At 41.1% G+C, this 24544-nt stretch overlaps 1 protein-coding gene across 2 annotated transcripts in view; it reads right to left on the bottom strand.

Moving 5' to 3' along the window:
• Positions 1 to 24041, bottom strand: part of LOC113493131 (protein spire-like) — a 136057-nt gene extending 112016 nt beyond the window's left edge. Inside the window, exon 1 of one of the 2 annotated variants that reach the window (XM_026870951.1) lies at positions 23283 to 24041. In XM_026870951.1, coding sequence (XP_026726752.1) covers positions 23283 to 23547 — 265 coding nt within the window. In that variant the 5' untranslated portion in view covers positions 23548 to 24041. The remainder of the gene's footprint in view (positions 1 to 23282) is intronic. The other variant, XM_026870952.1, reaches the window with a different exon arrangement.
• Between the last annotated feature and the right edge of the window lie 503 nt (positions 24042 to 24544).

Raw genomic sequence — 24544 nt, 5'->3', positions numbered from 1 at the left:
CGACTTGAGTGATTGTGAAGCCCTCGGAAGCACAAGAATGTGTTGTGGGCGCGGTCGACCAATGGCCACGAGGTAGCTGTTAGACTACGGTCGCGGCGGTCGACTGCCCGGGGACGGTGTCCCACAGTGTTTGGTACGTGTGTTGCTTGCGCTGGTGCACACGTACCCACGCACCCCTCTGTGCGTCGTTGATGGAAACTAAGATGGTACCGAGGTACCGAGGATGCGACGTCACACACCCACGTCTCTACTAGAGGATTATTGAAGAAAACACGGAGTAAATCTTCTAATCAGGATCGGAGGTTCGCCAATTTTTCTTCGTAGATGTTGTCCGTACTGAAGCTGAGCTGCGACTGACTCACGACGGAAAGCCCCCTGCTTTATACAACGAGACTTTACCGCGCGTGCGCCACTCCAATAAGACTCGTATTGGAGTTAATTTTCACTTTGGCGACCCCTTTACCTTGTATTTATTCATCCATTTTACATTAAATACACCTTTTTATGTTTATTATGATAAATATTTGTTATTCTTATCTAAATAACACCTTACAAGATACGTACTTAATTTGTATTTATTAATTATCGACCCAGAACACCAAAATTCCGGCCGTCTCATTGGAGTTTTCACAATTTCGTTAATAACTTTTTACTCCGACGGCCGATCTTCGGATTTGGCGTTTCTGGGTGATTTCCTAAAAGAATTGCACAGTTAAATGTTAAAAGAGTTAAATCAAACAATGTTGATTTCAAGTTACGTAATTACAAATTAAATTATTCATTACTTAAATTACGTTTCACATTCCTTACTTAATATTACTCTATAAACTACATTATGAACAAAATAACATTACTAGAAATATGAATTAGTAAACAAAACATAAGTTCCTATCTCTAGTGATATATGAGGCGGGCCGCGATGAGCGCGGTACCCTACACTGTTGGTAGCCTACCTGTTAGTCGCCGACATTCTCCCCCTCGTGCGTCGCACCATCCTCCTGGCTCGGCGATTCTCCCGGCACCAGCAGCACCACTCGCGAACTGGGTCTCCGCAGCACGCCGCCTCTGGTCCCGACGTCGACGATCCTGGTTCTTCCGTCTGGGCCTGGATACACTTGAACGATTCTTCCACGGGGCCAGGTGTCCCTTGGTAGGGTGTGGTCGACGATCAGCACGACGTCGCCGACCCGCAGATTGGTGGGTGAGGTTCCACCTCGAGTCTTCCTTGGCAGCAGGGTCGGCAGGTACTCGCGCAGCCAGCGTTGCCAGAAGTGATCGCAAGCCGCTGCGTCGCCTTCCAGGTGTGTCGTCCCACCAGCTCGCTTGTCGCCGAAGTGGCCGAGTCTCGCAGTGCCGCAGGAGCGCCAAGGAGGAAGTGGTTGGAGTGAGTGCTTCCTCCTCAGGGTTCTCGGAGAGGTGAGTCAGTGGTCGTGAGTTCACCGTGTGCTCAGCTCCAGCAGGAGGGTGTGAAGACCTCTCTCGTGGATGCTTTCGTGTAGAGTGGCGTCCAGTGCGGTTTTTATGGAGCGCACCAGACGTTCCCAAGCGCCGCCCATGTTTGGCGCGCCAGGTGGGATGAACTTCCATTGTATGTCGATCTTCTCGGCTTCAGAAGTTAGGTCTTCTTTGTTCATTCCCTGCAGTGCCTCCTGAAGTTCACGGTTGGCGCCGACGAAGTTGGTCCCGTTGTCAGAGTATATGGTCTTCGGCATTCCTCTTCTGCAGCAACCTGAAGCCATCAGCATGCTGTCGGTTGACAGCGACGGAACCAGCTCGATGTGCACCGCTCGCGTCGTAAGGCACGTGAACAGAGCGCCCCATCTCTTCTCGTGGTGTCTTGCCACCGTGACGGAGAGCGGCCCGAAGTAGTCGACGCCAGTGCATGTAAAGGGTGGACAACTGTGCGTCAGACGTTCGACGGGCAGGTTCCCCGTCGGCAGCTCTCCAGGCTTCCCTCTTTTGCTCTGCACCATTGACATTGATGCTGGACAGTCTTCAATGCTGAGCGTAGCCCCAGCACCCAATATCGTTGACGGACCTCGTTCATCACCGTGGCGTGGTTCCCATGATTGAAGCGACGGTGGTAGTCTTCCAAGATAAGTCTTCCAATCAGGTCTTTACTGTCGAGCACGATGGGCCGTATGAAATTCCTCGAGACGCCCTGAATCGCGTCGATTCTTCCTTTAACTCGCAGCAGGTCTTCATCTAATACCACGTCGAGTCGTTTCAACTTGCTGTTGCCCTCGAGTTGCTTCCCCTTCTGCAAGTGTCGTATTTCTTCGTGGAAGCTTCTCTCTTGACTCTCCCTCAGCAACAACTTCTCGGCCTGCTCCAGCAGCTCCGGACTGAGGGGTATGTATCTTCTTTCTTCCTTCGAGGACGTCGGTCGCCTTCCCACTCCCGGGCCTTCTTCTTGATGACCGCCATGTCGGGTCGGTCTTGCATGCGTTGACCCGGCCTATGGGACGGCAGAGTTGAATGAATTGCAGCACCCTCGCCGTTGCCCGCTGAAGTCTTTCCATGACGAGAATCTTCTGGCTTTGGAGTCGGCTGACGACGCTCGCTGTAGCCACGACGTCCGTCGACTTTTTCGCCCGTGGTCTCCTTCCTGAAGGTCCTCGCTGCTGGCCAATGAGCTTCTTCTTGTCGCAGGAAGTCAGGCCGGTGTACCAGCGATGCTTGTTGTCGAAGTTGTCCGGCACGTCACGCGTCGCGTCGTCCGCAGGGTTGTGCGCCGTAGGCACCCATCTCCAGTCCTGTGGCTTGGTGAGGTCTTCAATTTCTGCTAGTCGGTGAGCCACGAACGTCTTGAAGGTCCTCGGGTCCGTCTTGATCCAGGAGAGCACGATGCTGGAGTCCGTCCAGAAGGTCTTCTTGCTCGCCTTCAGGTCCATTTCCTCTTCTACAGCGTGTGCAGCCGGCTTCCGAGGGAGGGCAGCTTGCAGCTCAAGTCTGGGAACTGACACAGGTTTCAACGGTGTGACTCTCACCTTCGCTGCCACCAGATTGACGAGGTAGGTCCGTCATTTCTTGCGCTCTCCAGTAGACTGCAGCTGGCATACGGCCGTTTCACTCGCATCCGTGAAGGTGTGCAGCTCCCCCTCGGTGCTACGTGGAGCCAGACATCTCGGGATCTGAAGGCCCTGTAGGAGCTTCATCTTCTCCAGGTAGACCTTCCAAGTTTCGTGATCCTGGTCTGCGATCTCTTCGTCCCAGCCGATGCCACTGCGCCAGATGTTCTGCAGTAACTTCTTACCTTGAATCAGGACCGGTGATGCCAGTCCCAGCGGGTCGAAGGTAGACATGACCGCACTGGTGACTTCCCTTTTCGTTGGCACTTGAAACCTCTCGCTATCTCCTCCGGCGTGTTCCGAAGGTTCGCCCTGAATCCGATGGAGTCCTTCTCTGTGAACCAGCGTAGTCCTAGGGTCTTCTCTTCCTTCTCCCCGAGGTTGACCTCGACCTTCTCTGTCATCTCGGTCCTGACTCGGTGCAGTAGCTCAGGTTGGTTGGACGCCCATCCCTGAGTTCGAAGCCGGCCTTCTTGTGGATGAAATCTACTGTGCTGTACCCTTCTTAGGTCCTCTTCTGTGTGGAAGCTGTGCAGGTAGTCGTCCATGTAGTGATTTAGCTCGATCGCCCTTGCTGCTTCTGGATACTCTTCTTGGAAGTCAGCTGCGTTTCTGGTTCTTCACGTAGATGGCTGTGCTTGGAGATGAAGTCGCACCGAAAATGACTGATGTCATCCTGTACTCTTTCGGTGACACGTCGCGTCGATCTCCTCGCCACAGGAACCGCAGGCTGTCTCGATCTTCTGGCCTTATTCGCACCTGCAGAAACATTTCCTTTATGTCTGCTGCAACCGCCAAGGGTCCTGCCGGAACCTCAGCAGTAGCCGAAGAGTGACTGCAGCAGGTCTGGCCCTGGCAGCAGGGCATCGTTGAGGCTCTTTCCTCCGGACTTCGCTGCCGCGTCGAACACGATCCTAATCTTCTTCTTCAAAGGATGCACGACGGCGAAGTGTGGCAGGTACCATTTCTTCTTGGTGTCTTCTGGTTGCGCTGGAGCCTCTTCTGCATACCCGCTGTCCAGAAGTGTTCCATCTGCCGACCGTATTCCTCCTTCAGCTGAGGGTCCTTGTCTATCTTCTTTTCAATGTTGGCCAGACGGTTTTTTGCAGAAGTATAACTGTCTGGCATCCTTTCTTCTGGGTTCCTCACAGCAGACCGGCCTCGAAGCGCCCGTCTTCCAATCTTCTGCAGGTCTTCTCTAGGATGGCGATGGCTGTCCCTCGGCGTCCGTTGAGGGTCTGCGTGGCTGCACACCAAGCGCCTCGATCGCGAAGTGATCCTTGATGACCTGGTGCATCTCTTCTTCTGGTGAGCTGACAGTAAGGCAGTGTTAATAAACTGCACCCTTTTTATTGCACCACTGTCGTACCGTGCAACACCCAGCCGAGTCCTGTCCTGGAGGCGACCGGTTCACCTGGCTTCCCTTTTCTTACTTCCCGGGATACGATCAGCTCCCAGTTGTCTTGCCCGATGAGTAGTTGCGGTCGCTCTCCCTCGTAGTATAGGGCGTCGGAGAGCTTCGTCAGGTGCTTGCAGCGCTCAATTCTTCCCTTTTCTAGGAACTGTGGCGCCAGCTTGAGTCCTTCCATGGTCCGGACTCCTCTCAAGATCTTCTTGGCCCCTTGGTGTACGCCTTTCACAGCCAGGTCCAGCAGCTGTGAGTCCTTCTTCTGGATGAGCCTGCCGCCAACTGTCTCGATCGTCAGCTCCTCCCTTCTGCCATGAGCGCCAACCTCTTCGGCGACCTTCTGATCCAGCAGCGTCACCGTCGACCCCTCATCCATGAGGGCCAGGATCTTTTTGGAGCCTTGGTACCGTAGACCTCTACTGGCACCATCTTCAGGTAGGCTCGTGTGCTGCTCACCGTGTTCACGGCCGCCATGACCGCTGCTGCCTCAGTAGCGTCCCTTGCTACTTGAAGCTTCTTCTTGTGCTTCCGCATGAAGCAGGTGATGGTGCCACCGCTTGCAGGTCTTGCACGGAGGCTTACGACACATCTCCTTTCTGTGCCTTCCCTGTAGACATTTGAAGCACACCCTGCTCTTCTTCACGGCCGCCCATCGGTCTTGCACTGAACTCTTCTGAACTTGCGGCACTCCAGCAGCACATGTTCGCCCTCACACATCGGACACTTTCTTTCAGACTGCCTGGGCTCCCGCTCCTGCGAGTCCCGCGTGACGTGTGAGGCGTGCTTGATTGTCTTCCTGTTTCTTTCTTCCAGCGCGGCGAAGGCTCCACACTTGTCGGCCTCCTGGTTCAGGAACCTGCTGATGAGATTCAAGTCCGAAAACTCACCATCATCCGTGGCTGCAGTGTAGTCGTACCACCGGAACTTGAGTACTGTTGGTAGCTTCTCAACAATACACTTCACGATCTCCGGTGAGTGCAGGTACTGCGGCTTCTTGAGTCCCTTGATGGCCGCCACGCTGTTGTTTACTTGACTGGCGAACACGCAGATTTCCCTGGGGTTTTCCGATATCCGCGCCAGGGTCTTCACCTTCTCCAGCTCCGCCAGGATCAAGGCATCCGGTCTCCCGAACCTCCTCTTCAACGCCTGCATGACCTCTTCTGCAGATGCCTCCGAGTACAGAAGACTTCTGATAGCTTCTCTGGCGTTGCCCTTCAGCGCTCTTCTTAGTCGCGCCATATTCTGGACGTTGCTGAACATGTGAGCTGTGTCCTCGTAGACCACCTTGAAGGCCATCCACTCGCTGCTGTTGCCGTCGAAATACGGTAACTCGTGGATATACTTCGGCTGCCCCGTCGCACCTTCTCGGCTTGAGAAGGCTTCCTTGAGAGCAGCAGTCAGCGCCTGGATCCCGTTGAAAGCACCTCCTGCAGAAGCCTCTTCTTCTGGCTTCACCTTCTGATCTTCTGCTGGTCGCTGTCCTGGGTCCACATCCGCTGTCTTGGTGGTTTCATGTAGCACCGACGTCTCGATCCAGTTCTTGACGTGGGCTGTCCTTTCTTCTTCCAGGTCTTCATCTTCTTCCATAGAGTCCTCGTCCTCGCACTGCGTCAGCTCCAAGCGGATGCGTGCTAATCTTGCCGCCGCCTGAGCCTGCTCCAGCTCCAGGCGTGCCAGTTCTTCCCTGGCTGCTAGCTCCTTTCTTCTGGCCGAGGAACTCGTCGTCTTCGTAGACCTGGCTCGGCGACCGACCCCATTGGTTTCAGAGTTGCGGAGGAACCCGGCAACCCCTTCCCCAGGGCCTCTTCTGGGGTCTTCTTGTTCGCCTTCTTCGCGGCCTTGCTCTTCTCTGATGCCGCCGTGGTCGCAGTCTCCATGGTCGCTTCGGTGGTGGTAGTGTACTCCGTTGCTGTTGTTCCAGAAGAAGTAGTTGCTTCTGATGAAGGTGCCTTAGCTGGTGCTGTCGCAGACGTGGCCCTTCTGGCCCTGACGATGGAGCCGCCGCGTCCAAAGGACGGGACGGAGGGCGCAAGGGAACATCCTTCTGTGACCTGGTCACCGGCATCTTGCAGTCTTCAATCTTCTTTCTTCTTGCAACCTCTTCTTAGGTTTCGAGGGATCCGGCTCGAAGGACCAACTGTTGTGGGCGCGGTCGACCAATGGCCACGAGGTAGCTGTTAGACTACGGTCGCGGCGGTCGACTGCCCGGGGACGGTGTCCCACAGTGTTTGGTACGTGTGTTGCTTGCGCTGGTGCACACGTACCCCACGCACCCTCTGTGCGTCGTTGATGGAAACCTAAGATGGTACCGAGGTACCGAGGATGCGACGTCACACACCCCACGTCTCTACTAGAGGATTATTGAAGAAAACACGGAGTAAATCTTCTAATCAGGATCGGAGGTTCGCCAATTTTTCTTCGTAGATGTTGTCCGTACTGAAGCTGAGCTGCGACTGACTCACGACGGAAAGCCCCGCTGCTTTTATACAACGAGACTTTACCGCCGCGTGCGCCACTCCCAATAAGACTCGTATTGGAGTTAATTTTCACTTTGGCGAACCCCTTTACCTTGTATTTATTCATCCATTTTACATTAAATACACCTTTTTATGTTTTATTATGATAAATATTTGTTATTCTTATCTAAATAACACCTTACAAGATACGTACTTAATTGTATTTATTAATTATCGACCCAGAAACACCAAAATTCCGGCCGTCTCATTGGAGTTTTCACAATTTCGTTAATAACTTTTTACTCCGACGGCCGATCTTCGGATTTGGCGTTTCTGGGTGATTTCCTAAAAGAATTGCACAGTTAAATGTTAAAACGAGTTAAATCAAACAATGTTGATTTCAAGTTACGTAATTACAAATTAAATTATTCATTACTTAAATTACGTTTCACATTCCTTACTTAATATTACTCTATAAACTACATTATGAACAAAATAACATTACTAGAAATATGAATTAGTAAACAAAACATAAGTTCCTATCTCTAGTGATATATGAGGCGGGCCGCGATGAGCGCGGTACCCTACACTGTTGGTAGCCTACACTGTTAGTCGCCGACAAATTGGGAATATACCAAGGGAGATTGATCAAATTTTATTTTTTTCAATTCTTCCACGACGGACTAGACCATGCATATATTGAAAATATTGTCACCACAAAAGAGGTGCCCATCATGTCACAAACGAAACACTTCCATTCAGTCGTACTAAATAAAAACAACAATAATAATCTTCTAGCGCAAAAACATTACGAAACGTGATAAAAATCTTAGTCTACTTTATACTGGCATTCGCAAAAAATGTAAATATAGTTGGCGTATCTAATTGTTTGCTAAAACTCGGTGAACCGTGTCAGAAGTCACTGAATCGATCGCCAAACTCTTTGATTGTCACTTTTTTCAAACAAAAAACACAATCAAATCACTATTGCAGAAATTAAGAACATCACTGCACATCGAGATTTGATTTATTTTTCAAAATACATAAATTGAAATCATATTGGGTTGCATCAAAAAACATGCGAAGAAAAATAAATTGATATATTTTGCCATTGTACTTTATCCAATAACAGATTTCAATTATTTGTCTACCTACCTAAATAATGCAACGTGAGACAAAATAAGGGTACAAAATAAAAAAAATCAAATTCAATCTATTGGACTATAAAATATTTGAAATGCGCAAACGAATACTTTTTGTAACATTCGAATGCCATTCTAGGAAAATAATTAAACTTGAAAATTGGCCCGTCCGTCCTTATTTATAGCATTCATTTGGATTTGAACATGAAAAGAACAATTGGGACCATATAATATGGCTACATAATAAAGCTGGACATTTAAAAGCACCACGAATGGCAAATTAAAACTCTTTTGTCGCTCGCAGATTGTATCTATGACACAATAGGACCGGCCGATAAAGGAGGCAAAACCATAAAACGGTCAAAAACAGACTCCCACTGAATTGTCACAAAATGTTGATATACAAACTTAGTGATGTCATCAGGATCCTGCTACATTTGCCAAAGTTACAATCCAAGTATTGTTACATTCATCAAATAATAATTGTTCACTTGAAGGAAACAAAATCAAACCTCAACAAGTGAACAATTTCCGTTAGGCAAGGGAGACATAAGCCTTTATAGAATCTATCGTGAAACGTATCAGTACCAAATTATCTGACGTTATCATTCATCAGACATGACCATACCGAGGATCACACAATGGAAGAAAAAGAAAAGCTCGATATTGTCAAGTTGTCAAATCCTTCACTCTCCAAATGAACAAAGCGAGAACTTTTACTAACACCTTTATCATAGAATCAAACAACCGTAAGAAATAATATAGCCTATTACATGATTTTTCAAATCGATGCCTCCAAATTTGCATGTATTATATAAAGAAGAATAAATAAAAGATATTGTTACGTAAAAGGAAACGAAACGTTATACGCTGATACGGATCTTAAAAGAAAACAAAAGAGCAAACACCATTTAGGATAGTTTAACTGCACTTTTTTGTTATCTACCATCGAAACGATTTGCGCTGGTAGAAATTTGCACCTATCATCGTGTTTCCCACGATACAGGCTTGTTACATACACTAGAAAAAGAAAAGAGCTCCACAGGCTACAGCATGACCATTAACTAGTGATGGGCAATTACAATCGACTAAAACTTTAATCAAACTCGACAAAATAAAAAGTAGCTGAATTAAAACCGTAATTAAACTGTTAGCGCTTGTAATATTACCGACTATGAGGTAAACATCTCTGTTAATTAATATATAATTAGATAATAAACATTATAATCAAAGATGCATTCGTATAAACATTCAGACGTGGTAATTACAAATAATTTTAATTGCTGTTTGAGCCGCGACGTTTTAAATGTGATTATAGAATTAAGATAACGACGGAGATAGCTTGATAAGAGATGAAAGTCGAAGATAAGGACAGCGTTATTCTTAAAACTAAAAAACAAAAACAAAACGATTTGAAGGCCATTAAGATGCAACTAGGAACTGTAAACTGATTTTTTCCCGCAAATTAAATTGTCAACAATTCACAAACATAAGCACAATTCTTTATTGTTGCAGATTTGAATAATGAAAGAATATAAAAAGATGTCGAGACTGCTTCCCTCACTAGTCTCGCTCGGTTCCCATGCCACAAAGGATGGGCAGCGTATCTAGACGGTACACTCTTACGAAACTCACAATTTCATTAAATTATCTTCGAGTTGAGATTTAAAACTGGTTCCCTTGTGCACCGATAACACCCGAGGCTACAATAGTTTTCCAGTCATTAACATGTAAATAAAGTTAAGAAAACATTTTTTGAGTACGGGTTCATCTTCATCTAAGACTAGATTATGTTTAGGTTCGACGCTACATTTTTGTAGTTCATTTTAAAACCTAACCATAATACAAACTGTGTTCAAATAGCATTCCTCATATTTCAATCTTATACAATCTTCAAGTCCAAGATTATCACGTGAAGTTGTATCTTAATCTTAGGCCGCGGAAACATCAATGCATTTATGCTTCATAATTATACTGGCTATACAAATAGCAATTGAAAATGGTGCAATAAAAAGTCATTTAAACCGAGTGCCATTGACATTGACGCAATGCCATTGGGAATGGGAAACTGAGTCGTTACGATTACCTCAGAAGATGGCTCCATAAATATGTCATTGTTATCATTCCGAACATCACTCATTTTAATTCGACAATCCGAGGAGCCGGTTCATCAATTTATAAATGCCTCATTACATGGTAAACACAAACTTACGTAATATGAGTTCCGGTTCGACGCACTGAATTTCTCAATGCAGGGCGTAATTTTTAATTCGACGGCATGTGGCGAGTGCATCTTTGGATTACTTAATATATCGATGGCTATGGTAAAATAATGGGTGTTGCCTAAGATGGTAAATGCTTTATAAGAACGTGTGCATCGCTCATAGAATACACGACCGTATTTGGTCAGACGTGATAAATAAAACCTTCGCCGGGCCCTTATCTTCCTAATCAAAATTACTTAGAAAGAAGAATGTTTAAGTAATGCATTTTATTACATAAGGCGGCGAGAACAGTAACTTCATTTCATAAAAATACATCGTCACATGATTTCATTCTTTAGCTTTACAACGGATTTCCCTAGAGTAAGCCAGAAAAGGATTGGCTTGTTTAAATGTGAGAATCTATTGTTCATTCATTATTAGACTGAGAATGTTATCTTGACATCAACAGTCGAGGCCTGCTTTGTGGCACGCCGTGGAATCCCTCGGAACTTTGTGCCTAATTAGAATATAAAGACAATAATCTCAGTATAATTTATGGACCTTTTACCGATATACTGTACAATAATATATTCAGAACATATGCTTTTTCATTCGACTCTTCATGTTTTATGTTAATTGTGTGAAGTGATAAAATAGTCTCGTGAGAGACAATGCCTAAGGCTTGATTAAGAAAAGCCATAAATAGTTTAGTACACGGTAATATTTTGCTAAATTATTTCAATTTCAGACATCTAGTTTGTGATGGAGCAGCATCAGGTGTACGCAATTTGTTAGCTGTCAAAATCGAAAGTGAAGCGAGCGCAGCCATGGAGCCTGCGACGAATTGTAGATGTACGATAACGTGTGCTGTTGTGTGTTTGTTCATACTATCAACATGGTGTTTATTATAATAATGTATTTAATTCGTTTCAGCGGTCGTTGAATGTATGACCTAATGTTATGCAACTTTTCTGTGTGAATAATTCGTACCTTGTTTCAGATTTTGTACTACACGAACCGTAATATTGGAAATCACAACATGATGTTTTGATTTTGATTGAATATTATGATTTTCAACGCCCAAAACATATGACGTAATACTTTTAATGCACGTCAGTGTACGACCAAATCCCAGTTTACGAAATCTATGTGATCCATAGTATAATTACCCGATCACTAAAAACTTTGATTCGCACGCACTGTTTCCAGACGAAACTGTCGAAAGCGAGTCAAAGTATAAAACGTAACGTATTATGTAAATGTTACTACGGCCGGCCATTTTACGGGCCTTGAACTTCAATTACAGTCAACCGTTAAGTTTATTGTTTCCCACTGTCCAAACGAAACGCGCCGGAAGATCGCAAGTCAATTAAAATAACAGAATACAAGAGTGAGCCGGAATATTCTAACTGACGCTGACGCTACAACCGCGGATGTTATGGCGGATTTCGGCATTCAAAATTACTGAGGACAATGCGGACATTACATTCTGATGGAAACAGGCAAAAAATAATTCTAAATGACATAATTAGGCGCGCTGTGAGCCAATATTATTATAACATAGATGTTGAAGTAGTTTTACGAAAGACTAACAAAATTAAACTTCAGGTAAAACAGGTAGAAATTCATGCGAATAAATGTGATCGAAGAGAAATTACAAATAACAAAAAATCATATCTCAATTATAATCAAAATGATATCGGGCATTACATAGCACCGGTATGACGCATACCAGATAATCTGAAGCGTTTAACTCAATCAAAGGTCGACTCGACTCGTTATCTACTTGATAATGGCACCTACACACAAAACAGTAGAAAGTTGATAGATCATCCTTTACAATTGATAATTTGTCTGGTGCTTTACTAAGAAAAACGTTACGTATGTGTGTGGTTACATGACAATCGTGGTCAGAAATAGTTTCGTGGTAAAAGGAAAAAGAAAATAGATGAATTGAAAGGTGTTATGAGAAGAACAGAAGTGAATGCTGAGAAGAACTGATGAATGGGAGAAGAATAGGCATTGTGCCCTGATAAGACACAGGATGGTAATGCGAGACAAAGGAACTAGGTAGTGGAATATTCATATGTAGATCCGGAATACACGTGTAAAAGATAAAGTGTGTGAATGGCATTGAAGTGTCCGCTATTTATAGATTTGCTCTACATAGAAATGTATTCCTTTAAAGATATTCATCCTGACGATAAAAATCATTTCAAATGAATGAAGGCATAAAAGAATCCTAAAGAAAAGCGAAATGATAAATATTAATACCATAAAAACACAAATGTGCTCAAATCACAATAAAAATTACCATTCAAGAGTAAATCTTCTAGCAGAGATAAATACAGGAGGCATATTATTTAAATTCAGTCCGTTACAATAAAATCACTTTAAAAAACATTTAGGACAACAATTACCGAGTGCAAATAGCTTTCTCCGCGTTTTATGGAGCCTATATGGAATGCTTCAGCTGCAAATAAGGAAGAGCTGTGATCGATCGTGTAATTGCGTGCGACGCGCGATGCTCGAGACCGGTCGGTCGCGTGGCTTAGGACCGCTACACATTAACGCGATTTATCATCATCTATGCAAAATGAAAATCACGTAATACCCATCATTATAGACTTGTACACTTCTGTGAAGTGGTCAAGCTATAAGAGAGCAATTTCACTAACTATTAAATTATAATTCGCATCAGCAATCGTTTCTGAGTACCGTGTTTTGCCAATAATTGTAATTACAACACCGTTAAGAATAAACGTTGCGTATGGGTTTATTGAATAATGCAGTATTATAGTTAATTGTTTTGACACGAAGATTTACTTCTAATTCTTAGAAAAAACCTTCTTGTTGACGCTACTGGCCTTGCATAACGAGTCACTCTCACGTGGATTACCACTAGCGACTTTACGTTTATATCGCACGTCACCGCTACATCTCGGTACATTGCGCGTCATTTGACGCGTGATGCATGTAACGTTTAACATTGGTCGTTAAACATTATGACTGAAACATGTAGATGCTGAGTTGAGTTTCAAGCTGAAATATCAGATGTGGTTAGATTTGGCGGGTTGTATACTGTTACTACGGCAAAGAAACATTATGATGATTTAAAGTAAACATTTAAATAATTTTGGAGTTTCTGCAAAATTTTATGTTTTGTTTTTAAAAACAGTGTTCTTTCAAATGACCATATAGTTCGATTAAATATCGAATTATAATCATCTGTGCTAATTGCGCTATTCAAAATTAAATGTTGTTATATTTTATAACTGTCTTTCTTGCAATATTTTTAATACTAATACTCAACGCAGTGATTATCAACCCTTACGTCGTGTAATCCAATTGGCTGAGTGGGTGAGATCACGGGACTTCGCATTGAGCACCACACTTGAGGTTCTTATGCGCAAGTACATACATGGGCGCATGAATGGATTCCTTTACGTTAAACACTGGCATTAGAACTTAATTACTATTGTCAATTAACTTTGTTGATCAACATACTAACATTACTACGATTTAATGATACTAGGGTTTGCTCACGCGTATTTATCGCGATCGCCCGACTAGTTTCGGATACTATGAAAATCCTTATCATGAACTTCACAAAATAATGTTATAGAAATTTAAAGTCTGATCCAGAGAGAGATAAATCAGAGAGTAATCGAAAGCATTTTCAATGGCCAAAAATGGGATAGAATATCGAGAATTTAATAGGAGTTTTATTTTGTAAACGATAGTCATAAACGTTTAAACATATAAAGGTTTTATTCTCACTAAATACAGTCATACGTTACATTTACGCTTTTAGAACGTAAACACTAGTACGAAAATACTATCCCTGTAATACGTTTATTTGAGAACAATGACGTCACGCGGCGAAATGGCGGAACGTGACGTCACGAGCTGGCTATCGATCGACCTTGGCTTTGCAAGGACGTCGACACCCCATCTTAGATGCAACGTACGTTTTGTTTCATGCATATCGTTGGCTAGTGTTATAACAAAACTTTTGTCTTGAATCTTATTGCTTGTCAAATTGTTTATGATTAACACTTTGTACTGTAGGAGTAGGTAGGCAGGCATATATATTTAATAACGTAAAAAAGAATTATTTACACTAATTCATTTTCAAATTATTAATTCTGGGCCAAGAGCGAGTCGTCCTCGCGTACGAACGGATTCGTACCATTAAGCTTGTTCTATGGCCCTCTAAACATTTATATTAATATTTTATACCGTAATTGTAATATAGCGCAACAGAAATAAAAAAATTTAGAAAATTTCAAATGTTTGTCACGTTCTTTGAATGCGGAACTCTGAAAAAGATGTGATTGTACTATTATTTCTCTCGTATTTTTTCGTGACTGTAATCTATGTTTAATATTGTGAATGTTTGTTCGATTATAACCTATGATAAATTATAATTAAAATAGAATTTGAATGTTATCAAAATTGTTAAGTGGTTCTCCTTAATCTAAGACTCACGGTGATTAAAAATAAACTATTATTAATACTAAGCCTGATAGTACTATGAGCAACGATGTAACAGCTATTGTTTTTCAAGATTTTAAATAATTTTACAAATCTGTAATGTAATCGGTACAAGTACAGAATGATTCAAGAATTTAACTTTATGCAATAATTGGTTTTACAAACATTAATAATATCGAATTCAAAGTACAAAACATCTTATCAATATTACAAATACGTATATTTAAATAACAAGTTCAATTATAATCTTTTCGATCGATTTAAAAGCCTCAATAAGTATTTTTTACTCACGCCTGTTCTGTGTTCATACAAATTGTAGTACAAAACATCGTAATAAGCTGTGAGCTGTTATTTTACTTTAAAACAAAAGCTTTTCAAACAATTGATCCCCCGAGCGTATACATTGTTTCATTACCCGTGGTACTTTTAAGTGGTCAGGGACCAACACCTTGGACTGATGCAGCTGTGGAAGAAAGATGCCACTCTACGCAGTAGAATGTTTTGTCCCGCTTCCACATCTGCCAAGTGTTATCACAGGAGAAGATGGTTGTTTACGTAAACAACATTATCTATTTACATACCGAACAATTTAGTTACGTGTTTACTGTTCGTCAGCAATTGGCAAAGCAGTTAATGTTTTTGTCATATGTCTGTTTTGACTAAATTAGTAATAGTGATAATACTTACAATAAGTATCATCAACTACCTTGTTATTTTGCAGCTACAACTTTATTTCCTTAACCATCTCAATTTTGCAGTGAAAACAAATTCTCGAAAATCTGTTATTCTAAGCATTATTTACTTTTACTGATCTAATAACCTCATTAATATTACAAAACAACTATAAACCACTGCACTATCGCGAAAATATCGCATTGCCAACGAAACCTGAAGCGTAGCCATTGAATTTTCGATGCGCGCTTTTCAATGCCAAGGAATTGTACATCTTCGCACAATAGATGGCGCTGTCGTCTCCGTAGGTCGGGTCACGACTTCGTGCGACCACGATCGCATTGTGGACACCAGCAAACATGAATTTTATTACAATAGACTTGAAAAGACTCACTGCCCTGTTGACTTTCTAGCTGTTTGAGAGATTTTTAATATCTCATTACGAGGTTGTTCGAGGAAAAGAAAGGTGGAGTTATCAAAAGAGGTCAACTTTTGATTTTCTTTTGCTAAACTAATCTTAAAACTAAATATGAACGTACCATTGTTCTACGCAATCGATTCATCAAAATGCGACAGGTCTTAAGGTTGCATTATAACTTCTAAGTTTTTGAAAGGCCTGCCGTCACCAAATATTTGATTAGGATCAGCTGAATTAGGCAAGTACGTGAAAATATTCCAACAGTAAAGTAATAAAAAGGTAAGGGCTGGTATACTAACACACATAGCAGAATGGATGAAGGTTGGGTCATGTTAGCCTAATCGATAATGCAATTTCAAGGAACTATCAAAGCCAGCATATTTGCCGACAATCAATGAAATAGCTACATTGAGGCTACGGCCAGCACAGTCGCTGTTTTCAATCGTCGGTTTAAAGTACATTAATTGAAACTAGGCTCTTTAGTTGTTTCTTACTGAATGACAAAATACTAAGTATTTTCAAACACCTCAGTCTATATGCACAGCCTTAAACACTTCACTTGTATTTGCATATTAACCCTCAAAAGAAAACTAAAAGTTATTGTGCAAACGGACGAAGTCAAATTCCTTTCAATAACAGCTTCACAGAAATTCGCAGACGCTTCATAACTAAACATTCGTTCAGAAATATCAACACTTAAATGCGATGTGTCCGCGTATTTATTTTGTTCTTGAATTTTCTCTTACTTTGCTACTTTGTTAGTACTTGCACGATGCAAGGCAATAAAGGCCATTACGTGCACTTTTAAGGGTTTAAAAAAGTTACAAAGGTAATTAAAAACTTTATGCTTTTGTTTCCAAATTTTATTGTTATTTGGAAAAGTTATTTATACATTAATCCAACAAATAAATAAATTCATTAAAAATGTATTAAATTAATTTATATTTTTATTAAAACACCTATTACTTTTAAGCAAGTTATTCAGTAGCTAGTTTTTGCTGTCTTATCGTCGTCGATTGAAATGCGTGTTCATTCATAATATCATTTTGGCTGCGATCCAATTCATTTTACGTGCGTACGAGTATATTTAAGTGTCATTCACTCCCTTGAGAACCTACCTGTAGAACTGACGGTTCTCGGAAAATGGGCAAGTTTATAGAAAAAAAATATGTTTTATTGCTTCGGTTTTAAGGTTTATTTTCGTAACGCATAATCCTATTGTTAGTTTTTTTACGGAAGCCTCTCTAGGAAGGCAGTGCTATTCATTGAAGTAACAAAAAGGATTCCAATGGAGATCGGTTTTTGTAACGGCTAGTCAAAGAAACCGCCATGTTTTTTTGCTGAAGTAGAATCTAGTAATTTATTGGCGACAAGAAATTAATTTTACTATTGGGAAATAAATTACAAAACGAATATTTTAATTGAGGCAATCAATGGCTTATGGGCCTGCTTCTGAATGATTTAAAGCTAGAAGATGCGTTCTCAATTGGAGATGCTGGAATGTGGATGCAGGTACGTTTTATACATTTCTGTATCTGAAGATAAATATTCGTATCTTTGTACATAAGTGTAGGTGCCGTTATTCCGCGTAAAAGCTTCAAAGCCACAGTTTACCTCCCGAAACAAATAAAGTACTCGCTATATGGTTTACTTATCACATTTTATGGATCGTTCTGCATACTTTACGCGGGTACGTAAATATTTTTCGATTACTGTATTACGATTTTGGAGTAGTCGAAAATACTGCAATATGTATATCGAGATAAATTAACAAACACAGCAACAAGCCCAAAGCCTTTTTTGAAAAAACAATGTTTCGTAATTCGTATTTTGTTGCAATTTTATAACATTCCATCATTGATTTTGAGGCCATATCGTTATCTTCAGCTTTATACTCATAAATAACAAAAAAATCCGGTTTTAAGCAGAAAAATTTAGTCCGCGGTACGAACTACTACTAATAAAATAGAAATCGTTATAATACAGTTATACGATCGTAAAATACATTATTCGTTTGTTATGACAATGATCCGGTTAATTTTTCGTGTCATTCGAAGGGTCTTAGTGACCCACTGTGGATTTGAGGGTTAACTCCTATCGTGTGTTATGAAATGTTTGAATAAACATGACAAACGAAATAGGAAAATGAACGGAGCGTCTGTTTAGTAAAATAAATACATTAAGCATATCCTAAACAGTTTTTTTTTATATTTCTAGTAAATTCTAGATCGACTGAAATGAATTTTTAATTTAATATTGGTTACGACAAAGTATGAAAATGTCGTAATGTTACCGTCGTAAAACACTTACATCTGTACCTATAGTTATACTAATACCCAAATACATAAAAAAAAGATTAAACTAACAAAAAGATAATTAAATATAACAGTTCAACAAACCTAACAGCACAAAGTGATATCTATGTAATTTGTATGACACGCGAGGTAAAAACATCTCGATTGATAGTATTCAGCCTTCCGGGACCGAGACCTGTTTCTCACGTGCGCAAGCGCAGAGAAACGAACCTGACAGAACAATACGACGCATGAATATCGCAAGCAAAAAGTGATGCACTTGACTACGGTGATCGGTGATCAACTGTTCTAAAGTGGTAACTATTATGGGTTACGTGATGGGGACAAAGAAATGCTGATGAAAGTTTTCTTCGCAGTGGATTACCTGAAGGAGGTTTACATGTAAGTATTGAAGAGGTTATAACATAAAGAGGATGCATTGTTTTTGCCCTCTCAAAACAAATCACAACATAAACGGAAACTTATTAGGGCATCTGGTTTTTTATCTGTTTTACACCTACTTCCCTAATTGGTGTAGGTTCGACGCATCGAATGACGATTTCGATACTTGGTTAACATACGATTCATCATCAATAAATGTAAATAGTTCTAGAATATTCTGTGAGTTAATTAGACTATTGGACTACCTGCTAATTTGAATGTGAGAGGAGCAAAAAATAGGCAAGTACTGGACAGTTCATTTCTGATACCAAGTGTAACAGAACCAACAATCGAAATAACTTAACAGATTGGTACAGGGTCGTATCTCAATAATGAAAATAGAATCATTCACAAAAATATCCCTTCATTGGGATACTTCACTGCGCAAATCCCGCATGGGGGGCGTTGCGGCAAAACTTTGACATCCGCCGTCATAAACAATAGTGTGTCAATGAAATGTCTGTTTTACATGGGATGGCGTGCGTCACCTGCTCGTCTCGATTCGATTCAGTTAGTGTAATACTTAATTACAATAATAATGATTAATGAAAGGAAACACGCGGATGGAATATTCAATAAAGGTGGAAGTAATAGGACGGTATTAGGTGTTATTCATTTATTGTTTTCTTTATGCAACTTAATATAGATTCTACTATTTATTAGAATAAAGAAAGCCCTCTTTGAATACATAGCAAAATATTCTCTACTGCTAAGATTATAGATTCCCCTTTAAAGTATTTTGAGTAAGAGTAATGCTACTGTAGCGCAAAGGCTTCTAATATTCATTCTATTTCGTTTATTAGAGTATTAAGGTAGTAACAAACTTAATAATCCGAGTTTGATTTATTTTTATTTTTGGATTTTTATAACACATTTCTCTACTAGAGGTTAGTCGTTCGGACGGGCAACGTCCTTTCCGTGACCAGTATGAAATTCTTCAGGCCACGACCGCCAAACAGCGATCAGTACTTGTACGTAATTCGATTGTTTAACTTTAAACGCTACAGACTCATCATTATTAATGTTCTGTCCATTAGTCACCAAACACATGGCCATTAACGTTAAACAAACATTATTCATATCTGCAGACCAAACTGGAATATTATTTGCTGCAATAACGTAACAATGTGGAGGTATCGAACTGGCGTTAGTCCTTCAGCTTTCTGCACGCGACAGCCTCGCTGGTGGGAGTGGTGGGTAATTACCTGCCTACCCTTTCGGCACATGCGCAATACGCGACTTTTAATTAAAGTGTTAGTGAAAATAATTGGACCACTTACACAAGAGACTTTATGACTACAAGCTATTTGATGAGATACTATAAAAGCCCGTTGAACTTGGGGTTATGTACACCTTGTGAACATGTGCAACATGAAGTAAACACTTTTAGCTTTCTAAGATAGTACGTCGCACAAACATTTTTGCGAAAATCCAAGATTCTACTACAATCTTCTTCTAAAAGTAGATCTCCAATTAATGGTGGACTACCAGCTGCTGGCAACTGGAAAGCAGCTTCTGCTAAAAGCTCGTCAATCATTGCTATCAACGACAGGTTTATACCCAACACAATCACTCATTACAATCAGGTCGCGAGAGAAAACAAACAATACTACATTAACGCCTTAACCTACAAACAAAATGCATTAAAAATCAATATTAACGTCAGTTAACTGATTATAACATTGTGCAATAATTAAAAACAATCAACGCGACAAACTTAGTAACGAATGGTACTCGTAACAAGAGAACGAAAAAGTTTGCACTATAACGTTAACCTTGTTAGTCAACGTTGTTTGAAAATGGGTCAGCAATAAAGCCTAATAGAAACATGCATGCAAAATCGCTTGTTTATTGCGAGGCAATAGAGACGGAGCGATGTCAGCAATGATTGGTGTCGGCCGGACAGCGGGCGCTGCGGCGCGCGGCTCAGGGGCTGTCAACCTGCGGCCGACGATAAATGGGATGAATATGGATATAGATCCCGGAATAAATGTCAGGTCATTTTCATTTAAAATGGTGTTTTAACTTATAGGTAAATATAAATATGTATACAAGGATGGATGTAGGATGTGAATAGGAACTTTGGATGCTCTCTGAATTGTCAAATAAATGAAAGTATAAGGATGAAATAGGTAAAATGATGTATGGAAGTTAACACTACCCCATTTATTATTACGAAAAGGAGTCCCTTCCTGAATGTAACCCTATTTTACTCAATGGAATGGTAAGTATAAGTGCGGTCGGCCTGATAGCCACAAGATATGATTAATACGGGAATAATGCAGCGCGAAGCTGTATTGTTCTGAAAAAGGTCGTCCATGAAATACGGTCGGCTTGCGTTGACTTATACTGGCCTTGATCTCAGGGTTGCTTTGTTTCTTTTTAAGCTGGATAATTATACGCTTCTGCTGTATACTGACATGAAGCAATGCAAAATTTGGGCATCACCTAGTTTGTCAACTTGATCGTTTGCTTGTGAACAACGCTCTAACAATTTGGTCACAAAATGGAATAATTCGGAACTTATTTTGTCCCAACAGCATATAGTCAACAATTATGAAAGTGTCCAGACTAGCTCGAGCTATTCCTGCTATAAAAATGTTTAGTACCAATGCAGCATTCGGTCTAGATACATGGAAATAGTCACACGATACCCAGCAATCACTGGAACTAACTATTTGTGTTAAGGCGTTATTGAAATGTTACTCCCGACCCGCGACATATGAGATGCGGACTCGTTTTCATAAGATTTTGACTGAGCTTTGATATTTAATACTGCGTAGATTTATAATTGTTATTTGTATTTATTTTTAGAAAGGCAAGTATGTAAAACAACAATTAAATCATATATTTTTGTCATTGATCCAATCACGGTAGCATTTTTTTTTATTCTGCTCTCTTTGGGTCGAAGTTTGCATCACATTTCAAGATAAATAAACCACATTACATATTATTATCTCAGACCGCATTCAGTGGATAATAAATACAATTTTTTAATGTAAGGTTTTCTTCCGACTTCTCTTTGATAATATTATTTATGTACGAAAACATTAGAACTACACGACACTGCGACACTGCCCCGACAATTCGGAGTTAAATTAATCAGTTCTTGCAAAGTTACGATAACTGTCAAACTTACAAATCTAATTCTAGTCTAATATCCTACCATGGCTTATTGCCATTTCTATTACAACATCTTACGGCATTAAAACTACGAGAAACTCATCAACGATATCGACTTCAAAAGTCTAGAAAAGTTACAAAGAACGTTCGCGAAGTTCCATCCAAGGTAAATAAGGAACTTGGAGTAAACATGAAACATAATAGATGAAGTTCGGGCACTGAAATAATAATACCGACATGCGGACGTGTGTACGCAACATTCATAAAAGTAAGGAATATATGAGCGGGGAATGCGGCCCGCGGTCGATACCAAATGCCTTTATGTGAATGTTCGAGCGAACTTTTGATGTAAAACCCTATGAAGCCGTGCCAATAAGAACTGGAGCGATGTCTGACACATATACATTATATTACATAGTAATCATGTTATTTCGTACTTTGATTTGCTCTACATCAAAGGTTTCTATATCAAAGCTTAATTTGGAGTCGGTTGAGTTGATTTGTCTCGGAGGAATAAAAGTTTTTTTTCTAAGGATTCTTTTAGTACACATTAATAACATCGTCTGTCAGACTGGTCTTCGAATAGTTTTTTGGCAGCAGTTGACAAATGAGAAATGGCAAATCATATCAGTTTCCGCATGATCAACTAATTACTAATTCGATATGATCGGTCTAGACTGCATATAAGAACACGTTCCTAGACTTTCTCCGATGACATTATGCACAAATGGGCATTCTGCGCAATATAAGTTATTGTACGTTAATCCAATGAATGAGTTTCTTCACGTATAGGAATTCCATCGTACTTAAAGCACTTATCTTATTAAAGTTCTACGTAAAGTATAGATGAATGCTTTGATATGCTCTAAGAATGTACAGATAACATCTATGGCGATTTTATGCGCGGCTATCCTATCTAAACTATGCTGCGAATGATTATTAGCATGCTACAGTATTGGGTATCGGCTGCTAATCTTTCCGGGTACGTCGTAAACGAAGATCGAGGAAATAATTTGCTGATTTGGAATATTGCCGTCTAATGTTTGCGCTTATGAACTCTTAATCTGATTAAAGGATCCCTGACAGGGCATAGGCTCTCACATACTACCTAATTACTAAGCATATTAGTATATCATCAAGTCATATCATGTTCAGTAGTTTTTATCGGTAATGAGCTGTTAGTGAACTTGATAATTAATTTAATAAATTTGCACGATGGTTAGATTAAAATAGCACAGATTAGGTAGGTACTTCACAACGCTGATGCAACTTTACTGATAACACAAGGTCGCAAACAATACGTCAAAAGATTTTTGCCTACCTGAGCAACGTGATAACGTGGAAGTAATGCTGCCTTAGAGTGATACCCAGTGTTCATTAAAAATAATAGATACCTCACCACTGTTATCGCCTATTTTGCTGTCCGATAACCATACATTTAGGTAGGTACTTAATAAATTAGATAACTACAAGTTCGCAATAAAATTAATCGCTATGATTCCTAAGTTCGTTCAGGGGTCACACTACAAAAATACAGATAAGGTGTAGGTACTGACCTCCTGGATGCAGTAGCGTGGTGGGGTGCACGGTGCCGTCCTTATGCAGCAGCACATGCCTGGGCTCCGTGACCAGGTAGCAGGCGGCGCCGTCCGCCAGGCATCTCTGGTAGCAGCGCACGGCCTGGTAGAACAGCGCCCAGGCGTGCTCCTCGCTGATAGTGGAGTTGAAGGCCTGCAGGATCTGCTGCAGCGTGATGCAGTCGGACGCGTCCAGCGAGAACTCCGTCCCGCCGGGCGCGCCGGCGTTCTCCTTGCGCATCATCGCGCCTAACCCTCAGGGCGACCACCATCCATCCTTGAAAATAACAACACAACCACTGCGACACCTATCGATCGCACAGAATTCACCAGTTGATTGTACCACTGAAATTTTTTCACTGATTCACGTAAAATATTTTTTTAACTACATAATACGAATGCTTGTTATTGTCACCATGTTCCCCCCCGAAATGTCACTGTCACTTTTTGTCAAGTGGGTGGCGTGAAATTTTTGTATGTTTTGGTGCGTCGCGATCGCGTTCGCGCGTGCGCGCTGCGGCAGAGCAACACGTGACACGTAGTGTGGCGTCGACGGCTCGGCGCGGACTGGCGGCGCCCGGCGCGCGACACAGCCTCCGCGATAAGATGCGCCCTGCCCCGGAACTATTTCCTGGTTTCCTCTAAATTTTCTTTTCCTCCTTCAGCCAGTTGACATAAGGAGGTCTTAGCTATTCCTTATAATAGTCAAACACTAGTAGGTAAGTCGTAAATGGTTGATACCGGTGATCGCAAATTGGTATCCTAGATAAGATTGGTGGGTGCCTACCGGTAGACCGATTGGCGATTACGCCTTATCAGTATGACGATTGCCAGTACATTCGGAAATAAAACAACAATATATCAGTCCAATTTATTTATTGAGTATGCTATGAATATCAGTAACTAGGTACACGTTATTAAATTCATCAATATTCGTTATATGTTACAATAACTGTTAATTATAGTACACAATGATTACTAAATTAATTATAAAACTTTACATGCCACTTCCTATAATGTGTTATGATCAAGTCGTCACATTTAGATACTTTCATTATAACCTTAAAATGTTGGTATCTCACCTAGACCTAATACAAAATAATTTTACTTTTTAATAAATCTAACTAAAATGTTACGAGTTTGATGTTGTTTACAGGGCGTTGAGACTTTGAGGTTGTCGATGATTTTTAATAAGAGGAAGAACCGAATATAACGTTATTCAATACTGACATTAAAAATAC

The sequence above is a fragment of the Trichoplusia ni genome, chromosome 4 (genome assembly GCF_003590095.1).
Source record: "Trichoplusia ni isolate ovarian cell line Hi5 chromosome 4, tn1, whole genome shotgun sequence".
Lineage (NCBI taxonomy): Eukaryota > Metazoa > Arthropoda > Insecta > Lepidoptera > Noctuidae > Trichoplusia > Trichoplusia ni.
The sequence above is the reverse complement of the archived record's forward strand: the minus strand, read 5'-3'. Positions and strand labels throughout refer to the sequence as shown.